The sequence below is a fragment of the Crocodylus siamensis genome, chromosome 1 (assembly GCF_052110815.1).
Source record: "Crocodylus siamensis isolate JL-2025a chromosome 1, ASM5211081v1, whole genome shotgun sequence".
Lineage (NCBI taxonomy): Eukaryota > Metazoa > Chordata > Crocodylia > Crocodylidae > Crocodylus > Crocodylus siamensis.
The window spans coordinates 374579659-374606595 of record NC_143395.1 but is presented as its reverse complement, the minus strand read 5'-3'; the positions used below and the strand labels follow the sequence as shown (position 1 = coordinate 374606595).

The 26937-nt window shown below is 42.0% G+C and overlaps 1 protein-coding gene across 12 annotated transcripts in view; it reads left to right on the top strand.

Moving 5' to 3' along the window:
* NBEA (neurobeachin) overlaps nucleotides 1-26937 on the top strand; it is an 835610-nt gene that overhangs the window by 452086 nt on the left and 356587 nt on the right. For all 12 annotated transcript variants that reach the window (XM_090027554.1, XM_090027509.1, XM_090027581.1 and 9 more), the window contains 2 exons: nucleotides 6936-7044; nucleotides 14219-14385. In XM_090027554.1, the coding sequence (XP_089883680.1) occupies nucleotides 6936-7044; nucleotides 14219-14385 (276 nt within the window). The remainder of the gene's footprint in view (nucleotides 1-6935; nucleotides 7045-14218; nucleotides 14386-26937) is intronic.

Genomic DNA, 26937 nt, shown 5'->3' with positions numbered 1-26937 from the left:
GAAGACCCACGGCCCCATGGTGAGCCGGGCCGGACCCGTGATAAGTGGCACAGGTGGTGTTCGGTCTGAGGTGCCATGGAGGACTCTGGCCACAGCGGACCCTAAGTACCCAGTGGCTACTGCTGCTCCTCAGGCTCTAGCTCCCCCTGACTATCTGGGAGGAGCCAGGCAGGGTCATTTCGCCCCAAGTGACACAACTTGCCCCACACCAGAGTGCATGTCCAGGCACATGTGCTGAGGCAAAAATCTTCAGCACAAATTTGTGCTGCTTCTATTTGAACCGCTGTGAGTGTATGTGCTTGCATGTGTGGACGTACTCATGCTGGCCAGGACATTTTTTCAAATAATGTCATACTTGTCCCAGATATCTGTGGAGCCTTCTATGCATCTTTGAGCAAGTCTAAATAGAATATCTCTGAACCAAGGTCAGATGCTAGACACCATTACATTTTATAACATAGATTTTGGCTGGCTGCCCATCACTGACAAGGGCAAACTACATAGGCAGTTCAGTTTTATACTGAATACAGATAGTCACTCCGCTGCAGAAAAAGGATTCTATGCACTTTAACCAACATGCAGACAACTAGGGTGCCTGTAGACATGTGGGGCACCTGCTCTGACATGCTGTAATTACAGCATGTCGTAGTACACTTAATTGAGTCTACTAGAGAGTGCTAATTAGCATGCTCTGCTAGCCTTCGTATCTTGTGTATTCAGTATCCCCATGCTTTAAAATGGTGGTGGGTGCACTTTAACTAAAGACTGTCGAACAAGCTGGTGTTTTACTATATTGTCTACAGTCCAGTCACATCTGTAAACAATGTAGATTCAAGGCACCTGTGCTGTAGTAGTCTATCATTATTCTTTCAGTGAAGAATGGCTTAGGAAATAGAAGGATTTTTCTCCAAGAATAAAATGAAGAAAGCATCAGTCTTTCAGTTGTCTTTCAGATTAGGAATTTTGCCCAAACTCTTTCCAAGAGCAAATACCAAAGGATGGAATTGCAATGAACACTCAGACATAAGAATGACAGGCATAGGGAATAGATATAAGCCACTTCATTAATTTAAGCCTGAAGACAGGCACTGTCTATGGTATCAGTGGGCAAAATCTAACCCGCAGGCTGGATGCGGCCCACCAGGCCATTCTATCCAGTCCCGACCCCCACCCTCCCAAAAAAAAATAAATAAATTCCTTCCTTCCAAAGGCCCCTGAGGTATGTTACATTTAAAACATTATTAACAGTTTAATCGTTTCTTAAGTAATAACCCAGCCATACAGCAAACAAGCCACAATGTTATTACACATGTAACATATAACAACTTTGCAACTGAGTTGTACCATGTCTTAATTTAAATGTGTGACTGGTTGGGTCTGGCCCGTAGAACCTAATACTCAACTGAGTGTCAGGATCCAACATGAGTCAACTCCAGGGTCTAGGACACAGCTGTTCCAGCAGCCTGATCATGGGGTCCCTGTGCACTGGGGCCTTTCAAACCACATCTACCACTGAGCTGGATAACACACAGCATTTTAAAGGTCCTGGCACATGGAGACTCTGGGATCAGGCTGCAGCAGCCCAGTCCTGAAGTCCTCTGAGCTGAGACCTGTAAAAACTTTTGACAGCTGATTGTCAGCTGGGGCTGGACACCTGACCAGGGCTGGTTTCAGATCCTGGTTCAGTTCCCACCCCAGCTGCCAGTCTACCAATTGCCAGCACCTGGATTTCAACTTGTGGCTGCTGGAGGAATCCAGGGATCAGGCCCCCCTTGCACTGGCAAGTAGGGCACAATAGGGATCTCAGATCTGGAAATCATGCATCCTGCCATGCATGTGCAAAAGGTGCAATTGTTGGGATTGCAACTTAGATTCTATTGTGCCTTAAACTGAATATCAGTCAGAAGCCAAATCTATTAGACTTGCTACCTTCTAAAGATCCCAGGACCCAAATAAGGGGAGGGAGGGAATGGGACAGGTAAGAGAGAACAAGAAGTTTTGGAAAAGCCTAATGTATAGTAGAGGCATGCAAAAGCCAATTAAGTTGTCCCATTCTCCCTCCTGCAGCCAACACAAAGTCTGGGTGCTTGCAGAAAGGGATAGGAAGTAATCACCGTCTCAATTTTGCCTCTCCCACCACGCAAACCAATCTGTTGCCTTCTCTGTCATCCACTCAAAATCCAACGTTATGGATATAATAAAGTGGAGCGTTTTCCTGAACCACCAGTAGTAAACTCTCATTGACTTCAATGAAAGAAGAATTACGCCACTGTTATGCAGGGTTTTTGGATAGTTCAAAAATCTTATCCAAATGCCCTATCATCAGAATAGGGGGATCGCTATAATTTGTTAAGTGTGCTTCCAGTATGGCTGGTTTGATTATTATGTAATCCTGATATAGGATCATAGGAAAGTGGTTCTTGAAGGGACCACAGAAAGGTCATGTAGTCCAGCCCCCTGTTCAAGGCAGGATCATCCGCAACTAAACTATCCCAGCCAAGTATCTGTCTAACATGCTTTTCAAAGTTTCTGAAGATGGAGATTCCATGACTTCTCTAGGTAGCCTGTTCCAATGACTTGCCAGGCTTATAGTCAGGATTGTTTTCCTAATCTCTAGCCTAAATTTCCCCTGCTCCATGTCAAGTCTGTTGCACCTTGTCCTGTTTCTACAGACCCAGATTAAAGACCATCTCCATCCTCTTCATAATCATCTTTGTGGTATTTGAAGACTTGTATCACTGGGAGAGCTGAGGGAATAGTTCTCCATCAGCAGAATGGGAATACGAGGGCCTCAGTAGGAGGACTCAGGTGCCTACATACTAATGCCAAGAGCATGGGAACAAGCAGGAGGAGCTAACCCTCCTACTCTCCAGTGTGATCTAGTAGGGATTACGGAGTCCTGGTGGGACTCCTCACATGACTGGAGTGTAGTTATAGAGGACTACACCCTGAATAGAAGGAATTGGGTGAGGAAGAAAGGTAAAGGCGTTGCTCTCTGTGAAAGAGCAGTACACCTCCTTGGAAGCCAAAATCGGCTCCAAAAATGGACAGCTTGAAACCCTCTGGGTCAAGTTGCAGGGGCGAGGGAGGGGCATGGCAAGAGAGACCTGACTGCAGGTGTATAGTACAGACCACCAAACCAGGGGAAAGAACTTGATCTAGACTTCACCCAAAAATTGACTGAGGCTGTACGTGCGCGTGACATGGTTGTCATGGGCAATTTTAATTTTCCAGACATCTCCTGGGAGGAACACTTAACCAAGTTAAAACAGTTGCAATCCTTCCTGACCTGTGTCAAGGAGCTCTTCCTGACTCAGGAGGTGCATGGGCCAACCAGAGGTGATGTTCTGCTAGACTTGGTCCTGACCAAAGGAGACAACCTGTTGACAAACTTAAATATAGAGGGAAGTCTGAGTGACAGCAACCATGACACCATCATGTTCACTGTCCAACATAAGGCAGACAAATCAGATAGCAGGATTGAAGTTTTGAACTTCAAAAATGCAAATTTCAACAAGCTTAGGTCACTGGCGAGGCAAAGGCTACAGGACCAGGGACCGAAGGCAAAAGGTGTGCATGAAGAGCAGTTGTTTTTTAAGGACACAATCCTTGAAGCACAAAGGAAGTCCATTCCCATGCAGAGAAAAGGTAACAGAAGGGCTGGGAATCCCTCTTGGCTAAACAGGGAAATAATGATTCTCTCAAGAAAGAAGAAAGAGGCCTATAAACAATGGAAGCTCAAGGCGGGCCCCAATGAGAACTATTCTGTGACAGCCCGCATTTTCAGGGCACAGATTAGAAAGGCTAAAGTGGTGACCAAACTTAGATTAGCAATGGGAATCAAGGACAACAAGAAGTCCTTCTTTAGGTACATAGGGAACAGAGGGAAAACAAATGGGAGTGTGGGGCCATTGCTCAGCAACTCAGGAGAGCTGGTTACTGGCACCCAGGAGAAAGCTGAACTCCTGAATGACTATTTTGCCTTGATATTTCACCAAACCAAAGGGAAACCCATGCCAGGTAGAGTAGAGGATGAGCACGGTAGGAATAATCACCTTCCTACTATTGCCGTAGAATTGGTGTATGACCAGTTAATACAGTTAGACATATTCAGATCAGTAGGACTGGAGGATCTTCATCTGAGAGTGCTGAAGTAGTTGACCGAAGTCATTCCAGAACCCCTCACAGACGTCTTCCAGAACTCGTGCTCTGGAGAAGTCCCTGAGGACTGGAAGAGGACCACTGTTGCCAGCCACAAGAAGGGCAGGAGGGAGGTGACTATAGGCCAATCAGCCTAACTTCTATCCTAGGGAAAATCCTAGAAAAGTACATCAAGGAGTCTGTCTGCAATAAGCTTGAAGAAGGTATGATTCTGAAAGACGGCCAGCTTGGCTTCGTAGCGGGCAGGTCTTGCCTTACCAACCTCATCTCCTTCTACAACTAGGTAACTTGCCATCTGGACATGAGAGAGCAGGTTGACATTGTATACCTTGACTTCCAAAAGGCCTTTGATCTAGTATGGCACAATGTCCTCACAACAAAAGTGGAGGATTGTGGGTTAAACTCCAAGACAGTCAGGTGGGTAAGAGACTGGCTGCAGGATAGGACCCAGAGAGTTATAGCTAACAGATCCATGTCATCCTGGCAAGAAGTGGACAGTGGTGTCCCACAGGGGTCAGTGCTCAATCCAATACTTTTCAACATCTTTAGTAACAATTTGTACATGGGGGTGAAGAGCTCACTGGCCAAGTTTGCGGACAGTACCAAGTTGTGGGGAAGCACGGTCATGCTTGAAGATAGGCTACAGCTACAGGTTGACATAGGCTAGCAAGTTGGGTAAATTGGAACCTGATGAAGTTCAATGTTGAGAAATGTAAAGTGCTCCACCTTGGGACAAGCAACCCCCAACACCCCTACAGGCTTGGCAGCACCAAACTGACTAGCACCACAAATGAAAGGAACCTGGGGGTAATAATAGACCACAGTACGAATGTGAGCTGGCAGCGCGATGTTGTAGCCAGTAGGGCAAATAATACTCTGGCATGCTTCAATCAATGCATCTCCAGCAAGACCAAGGAGGTGATTCTTCCACTCTACTCAGCACTGGTGGGACTCCAGCTGGAGTACTGCGACCAGTTCTGAGCACTGCACGTCAACAAGGACGTGGACAAACTTGAGAGAGTCTAAAGAAGAGCCACCCGTATGATCTGAGTTTTAAAAGGCAAGCCATATGAGGAAAGGCTAAGGGATCTGGGGCTCTTTGGCCTGAGGAAAAGAAGGCTGAGAGGGGACCTGGTAGCAGCTTACCACTACGCTACGGGAATACATTAAGGGCTTGGTGAGCAACTGTTCACTGGAGCACCCAAGTGGAAAACCAGGAGTAATGGCCACAAACTCCTGGAAGATCGATTCAGGCTCAACATTAGGAAAAATCTTCACAGTCAGGGTGTCCAGACTGTGGAATAAGCTCCCTCCAGAGGTGGTGCAATCACCTACCCTTGGAAATCTTCAAGAGACCAGACAGTCACCTTGCTGGGTCACCAGATATCTTTCCTGCTTGGTGCAGGGGGCTGGACCCAATGATCTTCCAAGATCCCTTCTGGCCATACAATCTATGAAAAACTGGATCCAGTAGTCCAAATGAGGCCTCATGAATGCCGAGTAGAATCGCTCTATTCAAATATATCAATTCCTGAAATTTCATTACAAGTACTTCACTATTTGGTGTTTTTGTTGAATTCCAAGTTCACTGAATCATATTGTTAAGTAAAAATACGTTATAATTTAATTTTTATTTTCATTTTTAAAGAAAGTTTCCATCCCTCATGGGCACAGAGGAAAACCTTGAAAATATGAATTGGTTTCACCCTAAGTGCATGTCCAGATGAGTGTGGATGTGTTGTATGCAGCACCACATGCTACCTATGCAGGCATTTCCCACGCTGCTACTTTCCAGGGGGTGGGATTCAACCTAGGAGATCCTGGGGTAAAAAAAAATCCATGCCTACAAAAACCAGGGTAGCTCATACAGTGGTATCTCCATAAATGTAGCCTGGACAGCTGGAGCCAAGCTCCAGTTGCTGCCTAGGCTCTCTGCTGTAGGAGCACCATGGCTGCAGCTCTCAAAGGCTTCCAGGACCCTTGGTAAGGCTGCTGGGGCTGCCTCCCTGTATCCCACCTGGGGCAACTTGCCACACGCCAGAGTGTGCACGGCATGGGCATTCCTTGGGGACAAGTAGCAGTGGCACAACGAGTGCCACTGTTACTTGTCCCCAGGGAAATGCAGGTTCCTGCTTATGGGGACATGTCCTAAGGATTCAGTAAGAACTATGTAAGGATATTTTTTATAATTTTACTGTTTTTTTAATAGTATGGTTTTGAAGATGTGCCACATGATTTAAGGATGTTTGTGATTGGCAATAGTGGGATTTTTGATAATGGTAGCACTTAAAAGTTTTTCCAATTCTAAATATTCCATGTACTCATTTTCTGATGCTGGTATAAATAAAAATGAAAAATAAATTAATTCCATTTTTTTTAAGATTTCATTAACTAGAGAAGATACCTGTACTGTGTAAGCAACTGTCCCAGTGAAAATATTTCTTGTATTTAGACTATGTTTGTTGCTGATACATCCATATGAGGTGGTCCATAAGACAGCTCTTCTATAAATAACTTTCTCTTTAGCTATCATAGTAAACTCTCTGGCCTTATAGTAAATTACATAAACCTTTTTATCATAATGAATTTTGTCTGAAATTTTACAAACACTAGCATCTTCTGAAAACATTTATTACAAATGTAAATTAATATGCAGGTTATATTAAATTAGTGACTATTAAACGTCTTCCATTTTATATAGAATTATTATTATTATTATTATTTTGCAGAAAGCCAAATACAAAGATTAATTTCAAGGTTTGTTTTGCTTTTAGATTACTGTGCCATGCAATGAAAGACCACATAGTACGAGTAGCAAACGAGGCAGAATTTATTTTGAACCGACAAAGAGCTGAAGACGTACACAAACATGCAGAGTTTGAGGTAAGCCTGTGGCTGAATTCCTGTTTTCTGTTTTTACTCAGCTATCACCTAGACTGTAACCTCATACAATAACAACTTTTTTCAGAGGAGACAAATTTACATGGAAGGCATTTCAAAACCAGCTTTTAAAAGCTTTGGTAAATGTAAAACACAAAGAACTAGTTTATTTTTTCATTCCCTCCCTGAAATCCATGGAAACATTTACAGCTTGAAGAAACCCCTTACTCAGGTTGCCTACTTACTTGATATGGCAGATTCTTAAGGTTCATGGAGACCTTTCCTGATTTATTGCAACTAGTGATGCAAAGAACATTAGTAGTGCAACTACTTTATCTGTTTCTTTAAACAGAATATAAGGTCAGTAAAAAAAAAAAAAAAAGTTAGTATGCCTGAAGTAAATCTAGAAAAACAAATATTTCTGATATAATAGTAATTCACAATTTACTAAAATATTTACTATTAGTGCTTTTTAATTTTATTTATTTGTGCATAACTCATAAATTGAAACATAATGATAATAAGCATTTTCCCTAAACAAGTAAGTCATTAACTGCTGAAGATAAGATAATGATTAAAATGCTTTATTCCATTTTATTTTGGAAGAATAAAAGCAGTAGGTGGGTTCTATAACATTTACTAATGTAATCAGCTCTGCCTTACAAAAGGAATGTGCAATGAATTACTTTATCCAGAGTGGTTGAAATCCAACTCAAGTTATGGTATTAAAGGCGATGTACAGTAAAATGCAAATAAGGTATTTTAAACATATATGTTTATTTTGGTTACTTGTTGTAATTGTGGGATTAATCATGTTCCTATTAAAAATGTTTTGATACAATGCTAAAATTAAATTGTTTGATTTACTTTTTATCAGACAGTCTATATGAGACATTCATTGCGCAGTAAATTAATTAAAAGTGAAGTAAATGTCTCATGTCTACATGTCCACCTCAGGCTACAGTAAATAAATTTACTGCACAGCAGGATAGTACTTGTAAATCCATGTATTTACAAGTACTATCCTGCTGCAGAGTAAAAACCTCCACAGCAGCTCATGTGTAGATGCTGCTGGGCTGGCTGGGGCATGGGGGTCCTTCAGTGTAGTGACTACCTACCCCTGCAGCACATTGAGCCAGGGAGCAGCACCAGGCTGCCCCCCCAGTCCTCCTACCAGCTGGGGCAGCTCCAACCTGGCTCAGCAGCTGTGGTTCTAGGTATACATGAAGGCATGCACCCAAGAGCAGTAAACTCTGGCACAATAAACTCTGAAGTTTATTGACGCACATTAATATGCATGTGTAGCTGTGCCCAGTATGTTTTGTTGTGTTTTATTGTATATATTTAATATTTTAACACCAGTAGTTCTTATCCTTCTTAATTTTTTCTTGTGTATGTATTTATGCATATGCACACACACATTCATGCACATATATATTTTAATGTTGGGTGGCTTGGCAGTAGAATTAGGATAGATTTACTCAGTAGCATACAAGATAATAAATAACTTATTCATCTGTCAGAGAATGCCAACAAGCACCTTGTGGCTAGAAATAGAATCCAGTAATCTCAGTTTTGATGAGGTTTTTATCTCATTGAAGCAGCTCTCTTAAACCTACACTTTGATGTACTAGTTCTTGTGCTCCTTGACCTAGCTGAAAAGTATGAGACACAGAGATATCTGTTGTCATTTTGAATACACATAACCTTTACTTCATTTTGTCAGGCCAGACAGCAGACACTTGTCATATGGGATTGCAACAACTTTATTACCAGGCATATACTAGATATTTTAAACTTAGATAAAATCACATTTACAATTAAGTGTATGTCAGAGTGAAATTTCATATTGCCTCAACAATAAATAACATTTGATATTTATCAGGGCATCTTGCGGTAACCTAAGATGACAATAGAAGATTGAGTTATCTGCTCTTTGAAGAATATGTTGAAGTATAAGATCTGTCAGAACTCTAGACAAAATGAGAATATTCAATTAGCTTCCAGCTTCTGTTAGCAAATAAGATTTAGAATATTAACTAAATTCCCTAAAGGAACAGCCTTAAGTCAATCTTATTTTCCAGTAAAGAAACCAAGACATTTCTCATATATGAAAATTTTCATTCTCTTTATTTGTCACAAGAAAAGAAACTCTGTGAAATTCTCTGTTTTACAGGGAAAAATAAAATCTGTAAGCAATTCAAGTAAAAGAAAATTAGGAAATATAAATAAAGTATTAGATATGAATCTGATATATACAAAATTAAATTGTACTCACATGCTGGAAACTGTCTTACATCCTGTAGTGCAATAACGTTCTATATGCATTATAATATATTATCATGCATCCCACTTAAATAGTGACTGCAAAACATTTTTGAAATGTCCATTGTATTTTAAATTCTGAATAAGTTTCAATCTGTTAAACTTTGTTGTTGCTGTTGATATTCTGCTTTTTTGTGTGTGTGCTAATCTTTGGTCACAGCAGGTAAAAGTGAATGGGTGTTTTCCTTTTATTTCTAAAAAGTATGATATTATTACCAATGCAGTCACTTACCTCCTGATATCTTGGTTTTGTGGGTGTACTTGGGGGTGGGAGGGGTATAATGGCATGTCAAATTAAAATTGGTGAATTCTGTCCTGTGGTTCTGACTGTTATCAGAGAAAGTCTGATTTGTTTGTTTTTTTCCCATTTTGGGGGTGTTTTTTGAGGGGGAGGATGTCCTAGAGTGGTTACTTCACAGTTAACTTTCATTTTGTTAGCCTCTGTAATTGTTCAGGAAGAAAAATGAAAATTTAATTTTACTGTCCAATGAGCTGATGAAATATTAACCTCATTACTGAGGCAGATCATTGTACTAATTGGTGCTTCCCTGTACAAGAAGATAAATTGAAAAATGAATTAACCCTTTATGAAGTAATGTAATGGTCATTCCTTTTTGAAGCAAATGATTTTCAATATTAGTTTAAATATAGAAGATTTAGTTAAAATCTTACTAAATGCAGGCATGAAATGTAATAAAAATGCTGGTGTATAGAAGTTCAACCACCTGAATGCATGAAATGCCATAAACTGTCTCCAATATAAGGTTAGCTTAATTGTAATGCTGTTATGATAAATATTATATACTACACTGTTTAGCTGGCATTAAATCTTGGTTGAATGTGTTCTAAAATGAGCCACAATGAATTATTGTACAACACATAAATTGAAGAACATTTAGTTTTAAAAGGAAGGATTTTATTGGGAAATTGTAATTGCAGAGACTCATTAGATAATGTAATTTATTCAAAATAATTTGAATGTACTGATGCTTTTCTGATATGTCTCTGTAAGAACACTGTGCTATTGAGGGTTTTATTTTAATTGCAAAGGATCCTTTTGCCCTGTTGAGGCTTTGCTAACAGATCTCTGCTAGGAAGAGTATTAAGAAAAGAAACTGAATTTGAATTGTATTTGTTATGAAAATGAAAAATATATCTGAGAAACACAAGAAGGACAAAAGGATTAGGAAAAGTAACTAAAGTCAACAAAGTGTTTTGACAGTGAAGTCTTTTTAGAAGCAATCTAATGGAAGAGCAATTTCAATAGCATTTAGTTGAGAACTGGATCTTGAAAAAAATGGATCAAATTATTCATTCTAGGTTCTTTTTGAGTTACAAATATTTATAATAAATTTCTTGCTATAACTGTGCTTTACTTGGAAAAACTTTGTAAATTACATCTGTATTGTAATACATGGAGATTAGAAAATATACATAACATTTCAAGCTTGATGGGATTCAGCTGTTAACATTCATAATGATAAAACTGTTCCGAGTATTTTTTTCAAGTTATAGTTTATTGGATTTGTAGATCTCATGGAGACTTTAAAAGACTGTATTTCCATATGTAAGATTCAGTAACTTTGTATATTGCTGATAACGTGAAGGTTGTGGGTTAGGTTCTCAGGCTGTTTACTTTTAAATATGATAGCCAGAGATGTATCTTTTGTCATTCCTCTATCAATAATTATGGATGCTAGGGTGAGGATAGATCACTCTTGATATATGTGATTCAATGCTCTTCCTCTATAGTAGGGCTGTTCAACTTCTAAGCCCCCAGGAACTGCACATGGTATGGACCACATTAAGCATGCTACACAGTCATTCCCCCGCCGTCTCCAGTGCTGCACTGAATGCCATTGGACACCCCCTTGCCCCACTTCTGGCTGCATTCTTCCCCCCACAGTGCAGCCTTGGCCTCACCCCCTCATGTAAAGGCAGGAAGTGGCAGCTGGAGGAGGGAGGGAAGAGCCTGGAGACTCTGGCTGCTATTGTAGCTAGAGCAGTGGTGGAGTGGTAGCCAAATGAGAGCTTAGGGGACTCAAATTAATTTCTCATGGGTTACCAGTTGGACAGCCTTCCTCTAAGGGGGGTGGACCTGGTGGTCTTGGTGTGCAAGGTTCAGAGTGTGAGGGAAGAGGAAGCATGTCCAGACCCCTGTGGTGGGGGAGGAGGAGCAGAGGAAAAGCCCTGCTCACTGCAGCAGCTTCCTGACAGCCAGGAGCAATCCAGGCATGCAGCCCCACTGCCTGGCCCCAGAGGGGGACTCTTCCCCCTCCTCCCTCTCCCCCACTGCCACGGGGCAGGAAGGGGAATTCTGTGCAGCGCTGCCCAGTCCCAGAGGGGGACTCTTCTTCCTCCTTCCCCCCACCCCCTGCTACCATGGGGTGGGGAGGAGGGCTCTGTTGTTGAGCTGCCCAGCCCAGCCAAGCCTGGGCATAGGGAGTGTTTGTCACTGAGCTGCAGCTACTGGAAAGGGCCCTGTACCCACAGGCTAGGTTGGCCCTGCTCAGCCTCAGCCGAGGCAGCCACATGGCAGGGCCAGCCCAGGCCCCAGCAGCTGTGGCTGTGACAGGGAAGCTAAGCCCTGTCAGTGAGAGCAGCCTGGCCCAATGTGTGTGGGCAGTGGCTGACCAGGCTGTGGGCTACCCAGGCCAGCTCAGGCCTAGAGCCTGGCAGGCCTGGAGCCCGGCAGCCGCCCAGCGTGGGGGCTCAGTGTGGACACATGAGCCCCTGTGGTGCCTCTGAGGCAGTCTGGATAGCCTGCTGCTTGGCCAGCCACCACCTGTGCTTGCCAGGCCAGGCTGCTATCATTAACAGGGTTCAGCTTCTCTGTCACTGAGCTATTGATGCAGGGGCCCAGGCCGGCCCCACCATGCAGCTATTTTGGTGAGAGCTAAGCAGGGCTGGCCCGGGCTGTGGAAGCAGGACCCTTTCAGAGGCTGCACCTCAGTGACAGATGCTCCCCACACTTAGGCTAGGCCGGGTCAGGCAGCAGCACACAGAGCCCTGTTCCCCACCCCGTAGTAGCTGGGAGAAGGAGAAGGACAAAGGGGAAAAATCCCCGTCAAGCACCACACAAAGGCCCCTGCCCTACCCCATGGCAGTGGGGTAGGGGGAGGAGGAGGAAGGGGAATAGTCTCCCTGTGGAGCTGGGCAGCTCCACACAGAGCCCCCCTCCCTGCCCCACGGTGGCAAGGGGGGAAGAAGGGGGCTGCCCCACCCTGGATGCAGTCCCCTGGTGGGAGGGCAGTGGGAATTAACCCCTCCTTAGCCTTAACTGAGCCATACTGGGATGGCTGTGGTCACTACCAGTGGAACAGAGAAGGAAGTGGGGAATAAACCCCCTCCGTGCTTACGCTCCCTGGGGTACCTTGACAGAGGCTGCTGCCCCCCCTCACTGTTTCAATGGTAGGGATGGGGGTGTGGCTAGACACCGTCCCAGCACGGCCCCATTAAGGGAAAGGAGGCAGGCAGGGAGGGAGGGTGTTAATCCCTCCCTCTCTCCCTTCTGACCACAGGGACCACAGCTGGGGTCTGCCAGTCCCAGATTCCACCTCTGCTGCTTGCCCACAGACAGGCAGACCCAAGTTGCAGTGGGGGGAGGGAAGAACTAACCCCCTCCCTGCACACTTTGCCTTAATGTGGCCATGCTGGGACACATCTGGCCACATCCCGCCCCCCCACCCCCCGCTTAGGCTAGAAAGCAGAGGGTCAGGGCCAGCCCTGCTGCAGTCCAGGGCTGCAGAGCATGCTGGGATGCTTGGAGGACTCTGGTTTAACTTAAACCAGGAAGGGGTCTGGGACAGAAATTGCATAAACCAGTTTGACTCAAATCAGTTAAGTCTGATACTGCGTTCAACCCGGTTTATCTTAAACCAGCTTCAGCCATTTTGAAACTGGTTTATGTGCACTGAACTTATGTTGTGTTACATGTGTAAACCAGTTTCTGATCATTTAAACCAGTTTATGTGTAACTTCTATCCCTAGCCCAGCAGTTCCCAATCTGTGACCACTAATAGTATGCAGACAACCTGTCAGTGGTACATGTTAACAGATTTATTATAATTATTTTATATGACAAATATTTGCTGGTGGTACTTAAGGTTGTATCATTTTAAATTGGTGGTGTACAATCTGTCAGAATTTGGGAGGCTCTGACCTAGCCCAAAACATCCATTCCTGCCACAGAATACTAGGCAAGATGGAGTTTTGGTCTGACCCAGTATGGCACTTCTTACATTGTTAAAAATTTCCAGCCTGTATTGTATTGTGTCATGGACAGGGATCCTGGTTTTCTCAGATTAAAAAAAGAGCCCCAATTTTCAGATTTAAAAAAGTAATCAAAAATCCACATTTTTCTGTGATTAAAATGAAACACCAGTAATGTGTGTGTGTGTGTGTGTGTGTGTGTGTGTAGTGGTGATTCATTTTGATCATGGAAAAATGCAGATTTTGGGTTACTTTTTTAAAATAAAAAAACTGGCCAATTTTAAGGCCTAACCAAAGAGATGTAGAATTCAATGCATTTTCATCATCATTCTGCATTTCTTGGCTTTAAATTACTTAATTTTAAACTTTAACTTTGCTCTTGTGTCATGAAGTGTTTAATACAGCTAATTCAATTAAAGACTGTAAAACTAAATGTTGCATTTCTGTTTTAGACCTTTGTCTGAATGGGAAACTGCTTCTTGCTTACAGAGAAATACTAATTTTAATGAGCACTTCAAAGAGCTCTCTACCTGAGTTGCAGGTAGAGAGGACATTTTTAGATTATGAAAATTATTTCTAAACAAGATAGGACAGTTTCTAAATGATTCTATTATATACAATATGTACTTTTTATTTTTAGTCACAGTGTGCCCAATATGCTGCTGACAGAAGAGAAGAGGAAAAGATGTGTGACCATCTTATCAGTGCTGCTAAGCATCGAGATCATGTAACAGCCAACCAGCTGAAACAAAAGATACTCAACATACTAACAAATAAGCATGGTGCTTGGGGAGCTGTCTCTCATAGGTAAGCTGTAGTCATACATTCATTATTCTAAATGTTATTTTCAAAGTTTAAAATAAATTGGGTGTGTTCCATAACTAATATTTAAATATACCCTGCAAAACAGCCTTTGCTTAATTGTATGGTAAATGAGATTGTAATTAGAGCTGGGTCCAAAATTATTTTTCCATCCTATAAAAGTTAAAGATCTGGAACCAACTTCCAAGAGAAGTGGTGCTGGCGCCTACCCTGGGGTCTTTAAGAGGAGGCTAGATGACCACTTTGCTGGGGTTGATTGACCCTAGTACTCTTTCCTGCCATGGCAGGGGGTCGGACTTGATGATCTGCTCAGGTCCCTTCCGACCCTAGAAACTATGAAACTATGAAAGTTTTCAAAGTTTCAAAAACTTCCCCATTTTCTTACTGGGATGGAACTGAGACCTTGTTAATTATTATGCACAAAAAGTGCCCCGCCCTACCCCATCCATACCTCATCTCTAAGAGGCTAAGGCCCTTCCGTGCAATCTAGGAAATTTGGGGTCAAACCCTTCTCTGCCTGACAGTATTTTCTGCATAAGTACCCATGCCATTTTTCTCTGTCAGTCTCTTTCACATTGGCCTGTGAATACTTAATTATTAATTTACTGAAAAACAGCTCCAACAGGAGAGATTAAGAAAGATTGACCCCAAAATAACTAATAGTTCATAGGTCAAAGCACTGCAGTCTGGAAACTCAGTTTTAGGTCTCTGCTCTGGATCAGGCAGACTAAAAATTGTGTCCTGTTCATGAGGACCCTTTCTAATGCAGGTTTAATTGAAAATGATTTATTTTCCCCCAGGAGATTTCTTTGACAAATTCAGGTTTTCCATTGAAAAGTTTACAGTGAACTGTACATTCTGGGATACATGTTTATGTGCATAGTCTTTGCATTTATATATAGATAAGTGATAGTGGATGTAATTTTAGAGGTATATGGCTTAGCTTTTTCTTCAAAATTATGTTTTCCAAATGAACATTAAAATATATTTACCTTATAGGGTAGTCGAATTTTAACATAATTCTTCACAGAAATTGTGCATTTTAACATCAGATATGTGCTGGTAGAACTACAAAATAACACTTAAAACATGGTGATGGGACTGATGAAAAAACAGTCCTGTTCCAGAATGAATAACTGTATTATCAGTATCTGAGCCTATTTATGCAAAGTACTTATATAGGATCTTGAACCTATCCTGAATTAGGATGGAATTCCAATTCTGTTATGTTCTTTGAATGTTAAAGTTTATGGATTTTACAGGCCTGAACAATTATGTTTTGCACAGCTTTAGATTACCACCCCTCCTGCCCCACAATGTAATGGGAGAGTTATCTTCTACCATTACTTCCTGGGAAACAATCACTACTCCCCTGAATTTTCAAGGATGGTATGTGGCTGCCTCCTTCATCAATAGCATTAATTCCCTCAATCCAGTAAAAACTGCAAGTGTATACATAAGTATCTACATGGTAGCTGGAGACTCCACAAATATGAGTCCAAGCAACTGCTGGCTTTTTAGCAAGTCAGGTAATTCTAAATGCATTTGACTAAGAGATATTCTGGAGTTTCTAGTCATTATACTGAAGTTTATGGAATGTCTACATCTTACAATCAAGGCAACATTTTTCCCAATTTTTCTTTGCAAAGCCTTTTTTGTTTTGTTTTTTTAATTCCTATTGTATACAAAATACTTGATATCCTGTTTATCTTTTGGGATTAAGAGAACCCCTTTAAAACTCTAAAATAAGAAAGTAGCCAACTGGTAAAATAAGTCAGGTTTGGTTTCCTCACAGGTTTAGCCACAAGTTTTTGTTGCATATGGAGGCTTGTACAATAAATTCTGCTTATCTTAGTTCTAGGTTTCCTCTCTCTTTATATGCTACTTTTGGAGGAAAAAAACAAAAAATGTTCACTAGATGTCACAATGCTAGCTGTCTGGTCTTCGATAATTGAACAAGGAATAAAATTGAATGCTATTACCACTAAAAAAAACCAAATGTGAAAGGGCAGATGAGATTTTAAGAGTAGGGCAAGAAAAGGCTAGAAGAATTGCTTTTTAAGATTTCATACTTCAAAATTGCATAAACTTTTACAGTAGTTGCAACTCACTGCCGTATTTTCTTGCATATAACACACACTTTTAATAAAATACCACTGCCGTATTTCAATTGGGCTAATTGAACTCTACAAGGAGTAGACTATGAATAGCATTGAAGAGAGTTGACTTAAAAGCAGGCACACAATCAGATATGACTTCTAATTTAGATTACCGTTTGAATGTTTTTTGTGCTGGGGGACTTAGATTTGTGAGTGCTCCATATCTTGAGTGAATTTAAGTGTCCATAACCATCAATAACCGTAATGCAGTCCAGCCCTTACTGTTTACCAACCCATTCGTAACCTCTGAACTTGTCTGAGAACTAATTTATTCTCTGTATCTTTTTGCCTTTACTTTTCTGTGGTGAATAATATTGTTTTAAAAATGTGCACTGTATTGATTATAACCTCCTAAACTTGCAGGGAAGGGGGAAAATCCTTGTTGTTTTGTTGTGGCTGCTATTTTTTGGTTTGCCAAAAGTGTATTCCATTGTTTGAGGAGTGGGAGGGGGGTAATGGCTATACCTTTCAGGTGTTTCAGGATGACCCTGAGAATATTGAAAAACTGGCCAATTGCAGCCTTAGCTACATCACAGTCCACTGGCTGGGGAATTGGCTTTGAGGTGGGACCCAGAGAGTGGTATTTAACGGAAGTCAATTGTTGTGGTGCGCCGTGACCAGTGCAGTCCCCCAAGGCTCCATTTTTGGGCCTATCCTTGTCAACATCTTCATTAATGATGTGGACATTGGTGTCAGAAGTGGACTGGCCAAGTTCACTGATGACCCCAAACTTAGGGGGAAAGCATCCATGCCCAAGGACAGGATAGTGATCCAGGCCAACCTTGACAGGCTCGGAAAATGGGCGGATGAAAACCTGATGGTCTTCAACTCCAAAAAATGCAAGGTACTCCACCTTGGGAAGAAAAAGCACACTTATAGGCTCAGCAGTGCTATACTTGCTAGCACCATGGCCGAAAGGGATTTGGGGGTCCCTTTAACATTATTGACCACAAGATGAATATAAGCCACCAATGTGATGTTGCAGCCGGCAAAGTGAGCAAAACTCTGGATTGCATCCATAGATGCTTCTCAAGCAGATCCCAAGATGTCATCCTCCCACTGTACTCAGGCTTGGTGAGGCTGCAGCTGGAGTACTGTATCCAGTTCTGGGCTCCACAATTCAAAAAGGATGTGGAGAAGCTTGAGAGAGTCCAAAGGAGAGCCATGTGCATGATCAGAAGGCAGGAAAACAGGCCTTATGATGAGAGGCTGAGCACTATGGGACTCTTCAGCTTGGAAAAGTGCAGACTCAGGGGGGACCTGGTGGCTGCCTATAAGTATATAAGGGGTGTACATCAGGATTTGGGGGAATGCCTATTCACCAGAGCGCCCCATGGGATGACAAGGTCAAATGGTCGGAAACTCTTCTCCAAGACCGTTTCAGGCTGGAGATAAGAAGGAACTTCTTTACAGTCTGAGCCCCCACGGCCTAGAACAGACTGCCGCCAGAGGTGGTGCAAGCACCTACTCTGGATTCCTTTAAGAGTCAGTTGGATGTTTATCTTGCTGAGATCCTGTGATCTCAGTTGACTTCCTGCCCCTGGGGCAGGGGGCTAAACTCGATCATCTTCCAAGCCCTAATGTTTATGAAATCTATGTAATCCATTTATTTTTTACCTGGGTGTTTAGCAAAAATTCAGGATCTTGCAGGTTGTTTCAAGTAGGAGGAAAAGCTGACCGGGATGGATCGAGGGGGAGGGAAGGGGAGTGGACTGATGCACTTACACCTGCCTTTGATTTCTGGTCCACCCAAAGTTTAAAACCAACTCTCTGGCAGTTCTGAGGCAGTCAATTGACTTCATGGCTCATTATAATCTACCTGATCCCTTCTAAACTGGTTATTTCACAGCTTTTAACAACTCCCTCTTCTTTTTAATGGTCTTGATGTTCCACCAATCAAGCTGTCCTTTATTCTGCAATGATGCTGTCTGTTAGCTGCTCCTAGTAATGAAGCTCCTATTTCACAGCCCTGCAAATAACCCACTCCAATAAAGTTTTTTACTTTTTTTGCTTTGATCTTAAGCTGAATAGTACTGCACTAGGCCCCTAGCATATTAGTAAAGATTCTAGTGTACTTTTGCCTGGAGAAAAACATGTGTTGTGTCATATGTGATGATGTACCTCACCATGTGTAACCCCCTTTTTAAAATTATAGATTTGTCCCTAGAAACTATTGTCAGTTACATCTTTCATATAGATTGTATATTCTCAAAGTATGTACACAGTCAGATTTCTTTGACAGGAGATAGCTTCTTTGCTCAAGCAAAGAAAGCTTACTTCAGCCAGCACTTAACTCAAAAGTGCTCTCAACTTTTTTGTGGAGTTTTGCTACCAGTGCCCTTTTTTCTGTCCTTCCAAGCTGCATTTTTTTGTCTGCTTCTCAGGTTTCTTTTTCTCTTTCTATCTGTCTTTAAGAATAGTACCAACCATAGTCCTTCTGTCTACTCAATTCAAATTCCAAAAGATTTTATATTTGTCTTTGTCTTGGATAGTGATATGTCCCTGTGTTTTGCCAGGAGGCCAGTACTGTTTTCTCTTCCTGATTTAAATAAAGAAGCAACACTGCTTCTTAGAACTATCTTAAGTGAAGTTTAACCCTACATGTTTCAACAAAGTTTAAACCAAGCAATAACAATATAAAAGTATCTGGGTTTACATTATATTCTAAAATGTAATTCGTCACAGGTATTTTTAGTTGTTTGTAATTTACATGGAAGAATTGTATATTTATACAATTGTATAGTTAATATACAATGGAAGAATGTTCAGTGCTGTGAACATAGTCTTTTAAAAAAATAAGGTTCAGTTTGATTTATTCTCTTAAAATATTTTTTGAAGCAGGACTCTAGTTTGGAGCTTTCTGGATTTGCACACACCTGTGTTAAACGTGGAGATGTATAGTATATCAGTTATAAATGCTGGAAGGCAGGGGTGTCAAACTCTGAGTGAGGACCAAACTACCTTTTTGGTGGGGCCCTGACCTAGGAATAAAGAATGTCCTTTGCAACAGGCATTTACTATCTGTTGCCTGTATAATATGCGTCTCTAGAGACCAACTAAATAATGCAAAAAGGATGACATTTTGAAAGAATTAGCTTAGTTGTGAGCTGTCTTCCTTCTGCCCCTAAATGCAGTATCAAGGCTGCCCATCTCCATGTCCAGTTGCATATTAAATGCTTTCTGAGCTTTCTATGAATTCTTCTTTTACTTGTTTGTTGGCTACCTCTTGGATCAATGATTCCCAAAGCATGTGTTGCAGCATACTAGTATGCCGCAAGTGACAGAAGTGTACCACAGGATGCCGCTGTATGAAGAGATAAATGCTTTCCTCCCCCATCTTGCACCTGCACTCGCCTTGGTTGCTCTGCTGGGGTCTGTCACTAATTTCCCCCATCTTTCCCCACACCCAAACAACTCCTTTATCTTCCAGCCCTCTGCACTGCCCCCCCCCATGCTTCCAGCAACAGTCTCTACTGTGAGTAGGCAGATGGACAGATGCACAGATCTAGTCATGTTTTGCAACCCAGCTCATCGTCTCCACTTCTACCATTCTCCCAAGGCCATCGGGGGCTCAGAGGTGGTTGCTGGCAAGTTAGACAGTGGAAGAATAGCCTCAGCAGTGGGCGGTCCCCTTGCTCTATGAGGTACAGACCAGAGGTCAGGAGAGGGCAGACAATAGAAAGAACAGGGCACAGCAGAGTGAGTTCTTGCCCCTACTGCTGTTAAGTGGCACCAGCTAGATCAATGATTCTCAACTTTTTCAGCATCAAGGCCCCTTCCATACCATTTCTTAATTTAGCATGAAGTGTGCTGCCAATTTTAATCCAGAAAAAAAGTATTCCACAGGTATTGAAAGTTTGAGAAATGCTTTCATAGATATTGCTTGCTCTCTGGAAGGTGGGTGGCTGAAGGTAGGAAGCTCTCCTTCTCTGAACTGGTGGACTTGAGAAGCTATCTGAGAGCCAGCTGCTACCAGCTTGCAACATGTGGGACCAGGAGAGGACAGGGACTCAGTTAGGAAGGAGCTTCCCTTATGCATAGGTGCTAGGGTATGCTAGTCCTGCCCCCACCTATATAGCTTCTGTGTAGAATACTTCTGCCAAGGATGCTCAGGTTGTCATCATCCATATGGAATTTTCTTCCACAGCTTCATCCACTTGACCTCTGACTCCTTCATGGACTCTTTTAGCTGCAGCAGGTTAGCAAATGTAAATTATAGAGGGAGTTCTGGACCAGAGGAAAGGATTTTCAGGTCAAATCCAGCCTACAGGCAATTTTATGCTTAATATATCTGATGCAAGGCTTTTTTATTACATTTTCTATGAGGACTTTGCCATTTGGCTAGATAGATTATACCTACCTCGTGTAGAATAGATGTGTTCAGGTTGACTCTGGTGGAATAAATAATGCTGCAGATTTTGCAGGTAATTCAATGGTGACTTCAATGACAGAAACGTATTTTGACTTTTGTGGGTACCCACAGAGTTTGATAGCAAGAGTTTGAGACTGTTTTAAAAGACCTTTTAAATATCTTTATTTCTGAGACAGATTCTACCATTTTAAAATGTGAAGAAGCAAACTAGTTATTTTAAGCTTTTAGCACAATTACTGTGTATACCATTTCCGTAATAAAAATGCCATAAGCTCAATAAATACCTTGTTGGTATTGGTGACTGAAGGTACAATATTTCTTAATTTAAATCTGTCATCCTTCTTTAGCATTGTTAGCTTTTTCATTCTCCAGATATTTTGTACTCCTTGATCTTTGATATCTTTGGGAGAATCTCTAAATCCTTTAGGTTAAATACAGACAGCCAAGAAGCCTGAGGCTGAATTGATTCAGTCTTTTCTAGTTAGTCTAAGCTGCAAAGATTGAACCAATAAGCAAATGAACAGACATTCATTCTTGTTTTAGGAAATGGAGACACATGCCTGCAGTGGCTCAAGCCAGGCTCCAGGGGACACTAAAGCATGGCTCTCTGGCACATAGCCAGCATAGGCTGTGTGTTCAGCTCCTCTTCCTGCTGCCTACAAGGGATTTGCTCTAGAATTTGCAGTCCACAGTCATAGCAGGAGGACTCTTCAGGATGCCTCATCACTTCCTCTTCCTGCTTCTAGGTGTCTCTGGGATTTATAGTCCACAGTTGCAGCCAGCAATAAGATTAGCAGGGCATATCTGTACTCAGGGAAAGGGAAGTTTAACACCCCTCCCTGGCCTCAGGCCCCAGTCAGGCTTTGCCTGGGGTCGGGGTAGGGTGGCGATCAAGGTACCTCAACAATAGAGGACAGTTGCACTTAGTGCATAGTGATTTTTTCCCCCTTTCTCATTTTTGCTATGAAATCATGTTCTTTCAACCATTCTGAGCTGAAGGATGTCTTTCACTTGGGCATTTTGAATTAAGGGTGATGTCAAACTGATTTTGAAGACAAACATTTAACAGTGGCAATCCAGCAGCCTTAATGTAAGGACATCATTAGGAAGCATGACAAATAGGATTTTTGTTGACATTCACAGGACCAGTACAAACATGGGATTAATTAAATGACAAATATATTAACCAATGAAGACAAACAATCTAAAGTTCAATTTTTGGTTGAAAAGTTGAGTGTCTCAAGAGAAAAATAGAGGACATAAAGGTATCTGGTTTCATATCAATAAAGGACAGACAGAAGAGTAGCAGAAAACCAGACTGTCCTCTATAAAATGGGACGAATGGACACCCTAGGTAGGGGAGGGGGCACTGAGGCCAGTGAGCCAGCCCTCACTGCTCCAGCTAGGGAGCAGAGGGGCAGGGCCAGCCCAGCTCTCTGGAGCAGACAGTACCACCCAGCCCAGGGCTGCAAAGTGCTGAGATGCTGGGGGACTCTGATTTAACTTGAACCAGCAAAGGGTCTGGGACAGAAGTTTCATAAAACGGTTTGACCCTAATCAATTAAGTCTGATATTGCATTCAGCCAGGTTTATCTTTAATCCAGCTTCAGCCATTTTCAAACTGGTCTATGTGCACTGAACTTCTATTCTGTTACAGGTTTAAACTGGTTTCTGTTCACTTAAACCAGTTTGTATGTAACTTTTGTCTCTAGCCTTACTGTTTTCTTACCCTAGTTGCAAGGATATTATGTAATGCATCTTCATATTTCAGACAAACACTTCAATACCTGCAAGAAATTGCTTTAAGATATTCGGTTTCCCTAACTTACTCTTCCATGTCTGTTTTCAAGTGTATGTTACACTGGGGAATTTGGACAAGCAACACTGGTTAAAACATTGGTGTTTTCTTCCCTATAAATTCTTTTCAATAAAAAGAACCTCAATAGACAGTTAATGAGCATCCTGCTTTAGTGCCTGTCATTTCTGTTTATTAAGGTGTAGTCTTAGTTTGACCTGCACTTCTCCTTGGTGCTGAATATAGATGGATCAGGCCAAAGTTTTGAGAAACTTATCTAAGACACTTTATCAGACTGCTCAAGCTGTTAATCCCCATGTTGATGAACTAATTGTATTGGCCATCATGCTGTTACTGGCTTCCGTTTACAGAGAGGTAAGGAACAGCTGGTATAATTCAGTACATTTTAATTTTGCTAACAAAAGAAGTGGCCAATTATGCATTGCCATATTTTCCTGAAGAATATTCAGCTTTAGGATTATACTGTTGAACACTGAATTGTCTTCTGCAACTCTTTTACTGGAAGTAAGGGAGAATAATAGGTAGTTTCTTCTATCATTGATGGGACCTTCACTATGTTCCTTGCAACAGAAGATAGAGTGAATGTTAAGAAATAAACTTACATATTAGAGAGACTTGTTTATCTCTAGAGTAACAAACATGTTTTGTTTTTCACCAGAGAAGGAAGAAATCTTTTCTGTTACATACTTCCTTCCACTGTGGGGAGTGAATTATTCTCCTTCACTGTGTCCTTCATCCCCAGAGTCTTGAAAGTGTTTTCTCTTCTTGCCTTGTGTTTGAAGAGCAGGCCAGCCGTTATTCTAAGGCAAGCTCAAGGGCTAGGGACAGACATTCAAAAAGCCTGAGCCTAAATTGATTCAATCTTTGCAGGTTAATCTAACCTCCAAAGCTTGAACTGATTTGGAGGTGAATAGACATTTATTTTTCATTCCAGAAATGCAGGCACATGCCTGCAGTGGCTCAGGGTAGAAGCTGGTGGGGGGGCGCTAGAACAGCCCTCCCTTCCGTAGCACTGAGATGACGGGGGGGCTTGGCCAGGACCCGGAAGGATGCTCTGATTAGCCCAGCGGGGAATTAATAGCAGTGTTTATCATCCCTAACTCACTGTTTATCACCCCATTTAGAAAACAACAGAGGGACATTACCAGCTACTGGTTGATTCTGCATTTGTCACAGCACAGACTGTAACCAGCATGTGGTCTGCTAGCTAATACACAGATACCTCTCAGAAAGGCAGAGGGGAGGGGGGAATTCCTGCTTAGCAGGAGATGGTGGGGTGGAAAGTGGGGACCCAGGCTGCAAGTCTCTGCCGGAGCTCTGGCCATGGAGCAGAGGGGAGGGGCCAGCCTTGCTGTGGAGCAGAGAGTCCTGCCCAGCCCAGAGAGCATGCCAGGATGCTGAGGATGCCAGGATGCTGCTTTATCATAAACCAGCAGGGGGTCTGGAACAGTTTATCATAAATTGGTTTATATGCACTGAACATCTGTTCTGTTACAGGTTTAAACCAGTTTCTGGTCACTTAAACCAGTTTATGTATAATGTTTGTCCCTAGCCAAGGAGAGAAGCTTTGGGCACCAAAATTTTCTCCACTCTCTTACTTTTCCTTCTTCTACTTCTTAACAGCTGACCAGGTAAATGGTGCAAAGTCTATAGCCAAGCATAGCAACAAAAAACAAAAACCTGTTCTGTATGGTCAATGTTGTCTTTTTATTCATTGTACCAGTAATTTGGGAATCTTAAGATCTGATCTATGTTAAGAGACCAGCTATAGGTTTTTCTTCCTCTCATTTAAATATTTGGAAAGAATCAGATAAAGGGAAGAAACAATAACCCTAGGCAGCTCAAAGACTCAGGAAAAGCCTCAAACGTAAGGAAAAACTAAATTCTCATGAAGTGTTTTCAGAGAGTAATAAAGGCCAAGAAACAGACCAGGGTTTATAGTAAGCAGTAGGGCTGTGTGAAACAGCACCATTCCATTTCGACCTCCGTTTCAACAGAACAGAGTTTCATTTTGAATTTTGTTTCAATTCAAAACCACTGTTCTGTTTCATTTGTTGAAAAAGTTTCACTGTTTCGACATTTTGCCCATAGGGTATAATGGGGAAGCTCAAAACAGCCTACAACTTTGTCATTTCTGGCCTGATTTGGATGAATCTTGCAGGAATGGTAGCCCCTTATGAGGCATGAAGCCTGCCAAGTTTGAAGGAGATAGGTGCAGGGGTTTCAGGGAAACTGCACCTCAAAGACTTGAAAGAAAAACTCATGTCACATGTATGTTAAGCCACAGCAGGGTCAAAATGGCAGGGTTGGTAGCCCCTGGTGAGGCCACAAAGCCTGACAAGTTTCAAGGAGATAGGTGCATGGGTTTGGGGGAAACTGCACCTCAAGCTGTGGACAAGCAAAACTTATGACATGGGTGACACTGTGTGTTAAGGCACAGCAGAGTTAAAACTTCAGGCCTGCTAGCCCCTGCTGAGGGCACGAAGGTCAAGGAGATAGGTGCAGGGGCTTCTGGGTTCTGGGGCCCTGCATCTCTGGCTGCTGACAGGCAAAATTTGTGGCATGGGTGCTTGTTCAACTGACTATGTCTGTCATAGGGCATAGGGAGGTGAAAACTGCAGGCCTCTTAGGTCCTCCTGAGGCCATGAAACCTGCCAGCTGTCAAGGAGATAGCTGCAGGGAGTGTCTGGGTTCTGGGGCCCAGGACACAGCTCAGTAACTGACACCAAGGCAGAAAGCAGGGCTGTTCAAACAATTCTGCCTTTTATGCAGTTTTTCCATCCCTCCCCCAGAGCACTGGGATTGGAAGAGACCTCAGGGAAGGATCATAGTCACTGGTCAGATACACAGTCAATAATGAGAGCACTCCTCCCAACCCTTCTCCTTCTCCCCTCTTCCCCCACCCCCCCACCTTTCTCCTTACTTTCGTTCCTGTTTCCCTGCAGGCAAGCCCAGCTTGATCTTCAAAACTCAAAACATTTCAAAAATTTCAAAATGTTTCAACTTGCCTCATTTGATTTCAAGGCTGTTTCGAAGCTCTCTGTTTTCTTTTGATTTCACTGTTTTGAGCTTAAAATGAGTCAAAACAATGTTGAAACAAAACAGCCAGCGAAATTTCGTTCAGCCCTAGTGAGTAGGACCTCTGCTTCTTACGTCCAGTAATGGGGAAAAGCATATGCAGCAGCCCAGTTTCCTTCTCCCAGCTTAATTGTTTAAAGTGTCCCTGAGTCACTAGGACTTCAATTGCCAATTTTCATTGTTTCCCCCTAGTTCCTCTTCCATTCCAGAACTTGTTCTAAATGTGTGGTACCTGCAACAGGGATTGAGTTTCCTAATGTTTTTTTCTGACGGTTGCCTTTTACTTCTCCATTTCCTATGGTTCAATCAGAGAGAGAAAACTCTGGAGACCTGGGAAAGAGGGGATTTCTCTTGTTACTTCCTAAGACTTGCACTTTTTCTTCTTTTGCTTCTCAGCAGCTGACATTGTAAACTCTACAATATACAATTACAGCTCTCAGTTTATCCATATACTGCTTAGTAGATCAGGTTGGGAAGCAAAGAACAACAACAACAAAAAAGATAAGATGGGGAAATGAAAAAAGGTGTGTCTTAATTCCAGGTAGGCAACCTTTTTTAGAAATGCAAGTAATTTTTATTTGTTATCTTATTTCATATGCATTTCTCTGAAACCTGCTTTATCCTCATTCTTATTGGCACATTAAAGAGGTGGTGCTAGAAAATGATACAGGTTTCTACCCTAGATAACTGTTACAAATGGGAAATTACTGAAATTTTATATTTTTTTTTACTTTGGATGCTAATTATACAATCCTGAATCCCAGTTAATTGAATTAGAAATATACAGGTGGCAATGAGGAGCTCATTTAGTCCACCTTCCAGCTTGGAGGTAAGATCATCCATCCTAGACCATCTGTGACAAAGGTTTTTGAAAACATTAAAAATCTCTAGTAAAGGGATGTATTGCATCTTTAAGTAGAATGGACCTCTAGTAAAAAAAAAAAAAAAAAAAGTTTTGATTTCTAACATACCTTACTGCAAATTATGCTAAGTACTAGTTGTTCTATCAACAGTGGGCAATAATGAAAAGTAATTTGTTTTATCATGGAGTCATACAAATAAAGGGGTAGGAAAAGATGTGATCAGATCATTCAGTCTACCCCCTGCAGTGT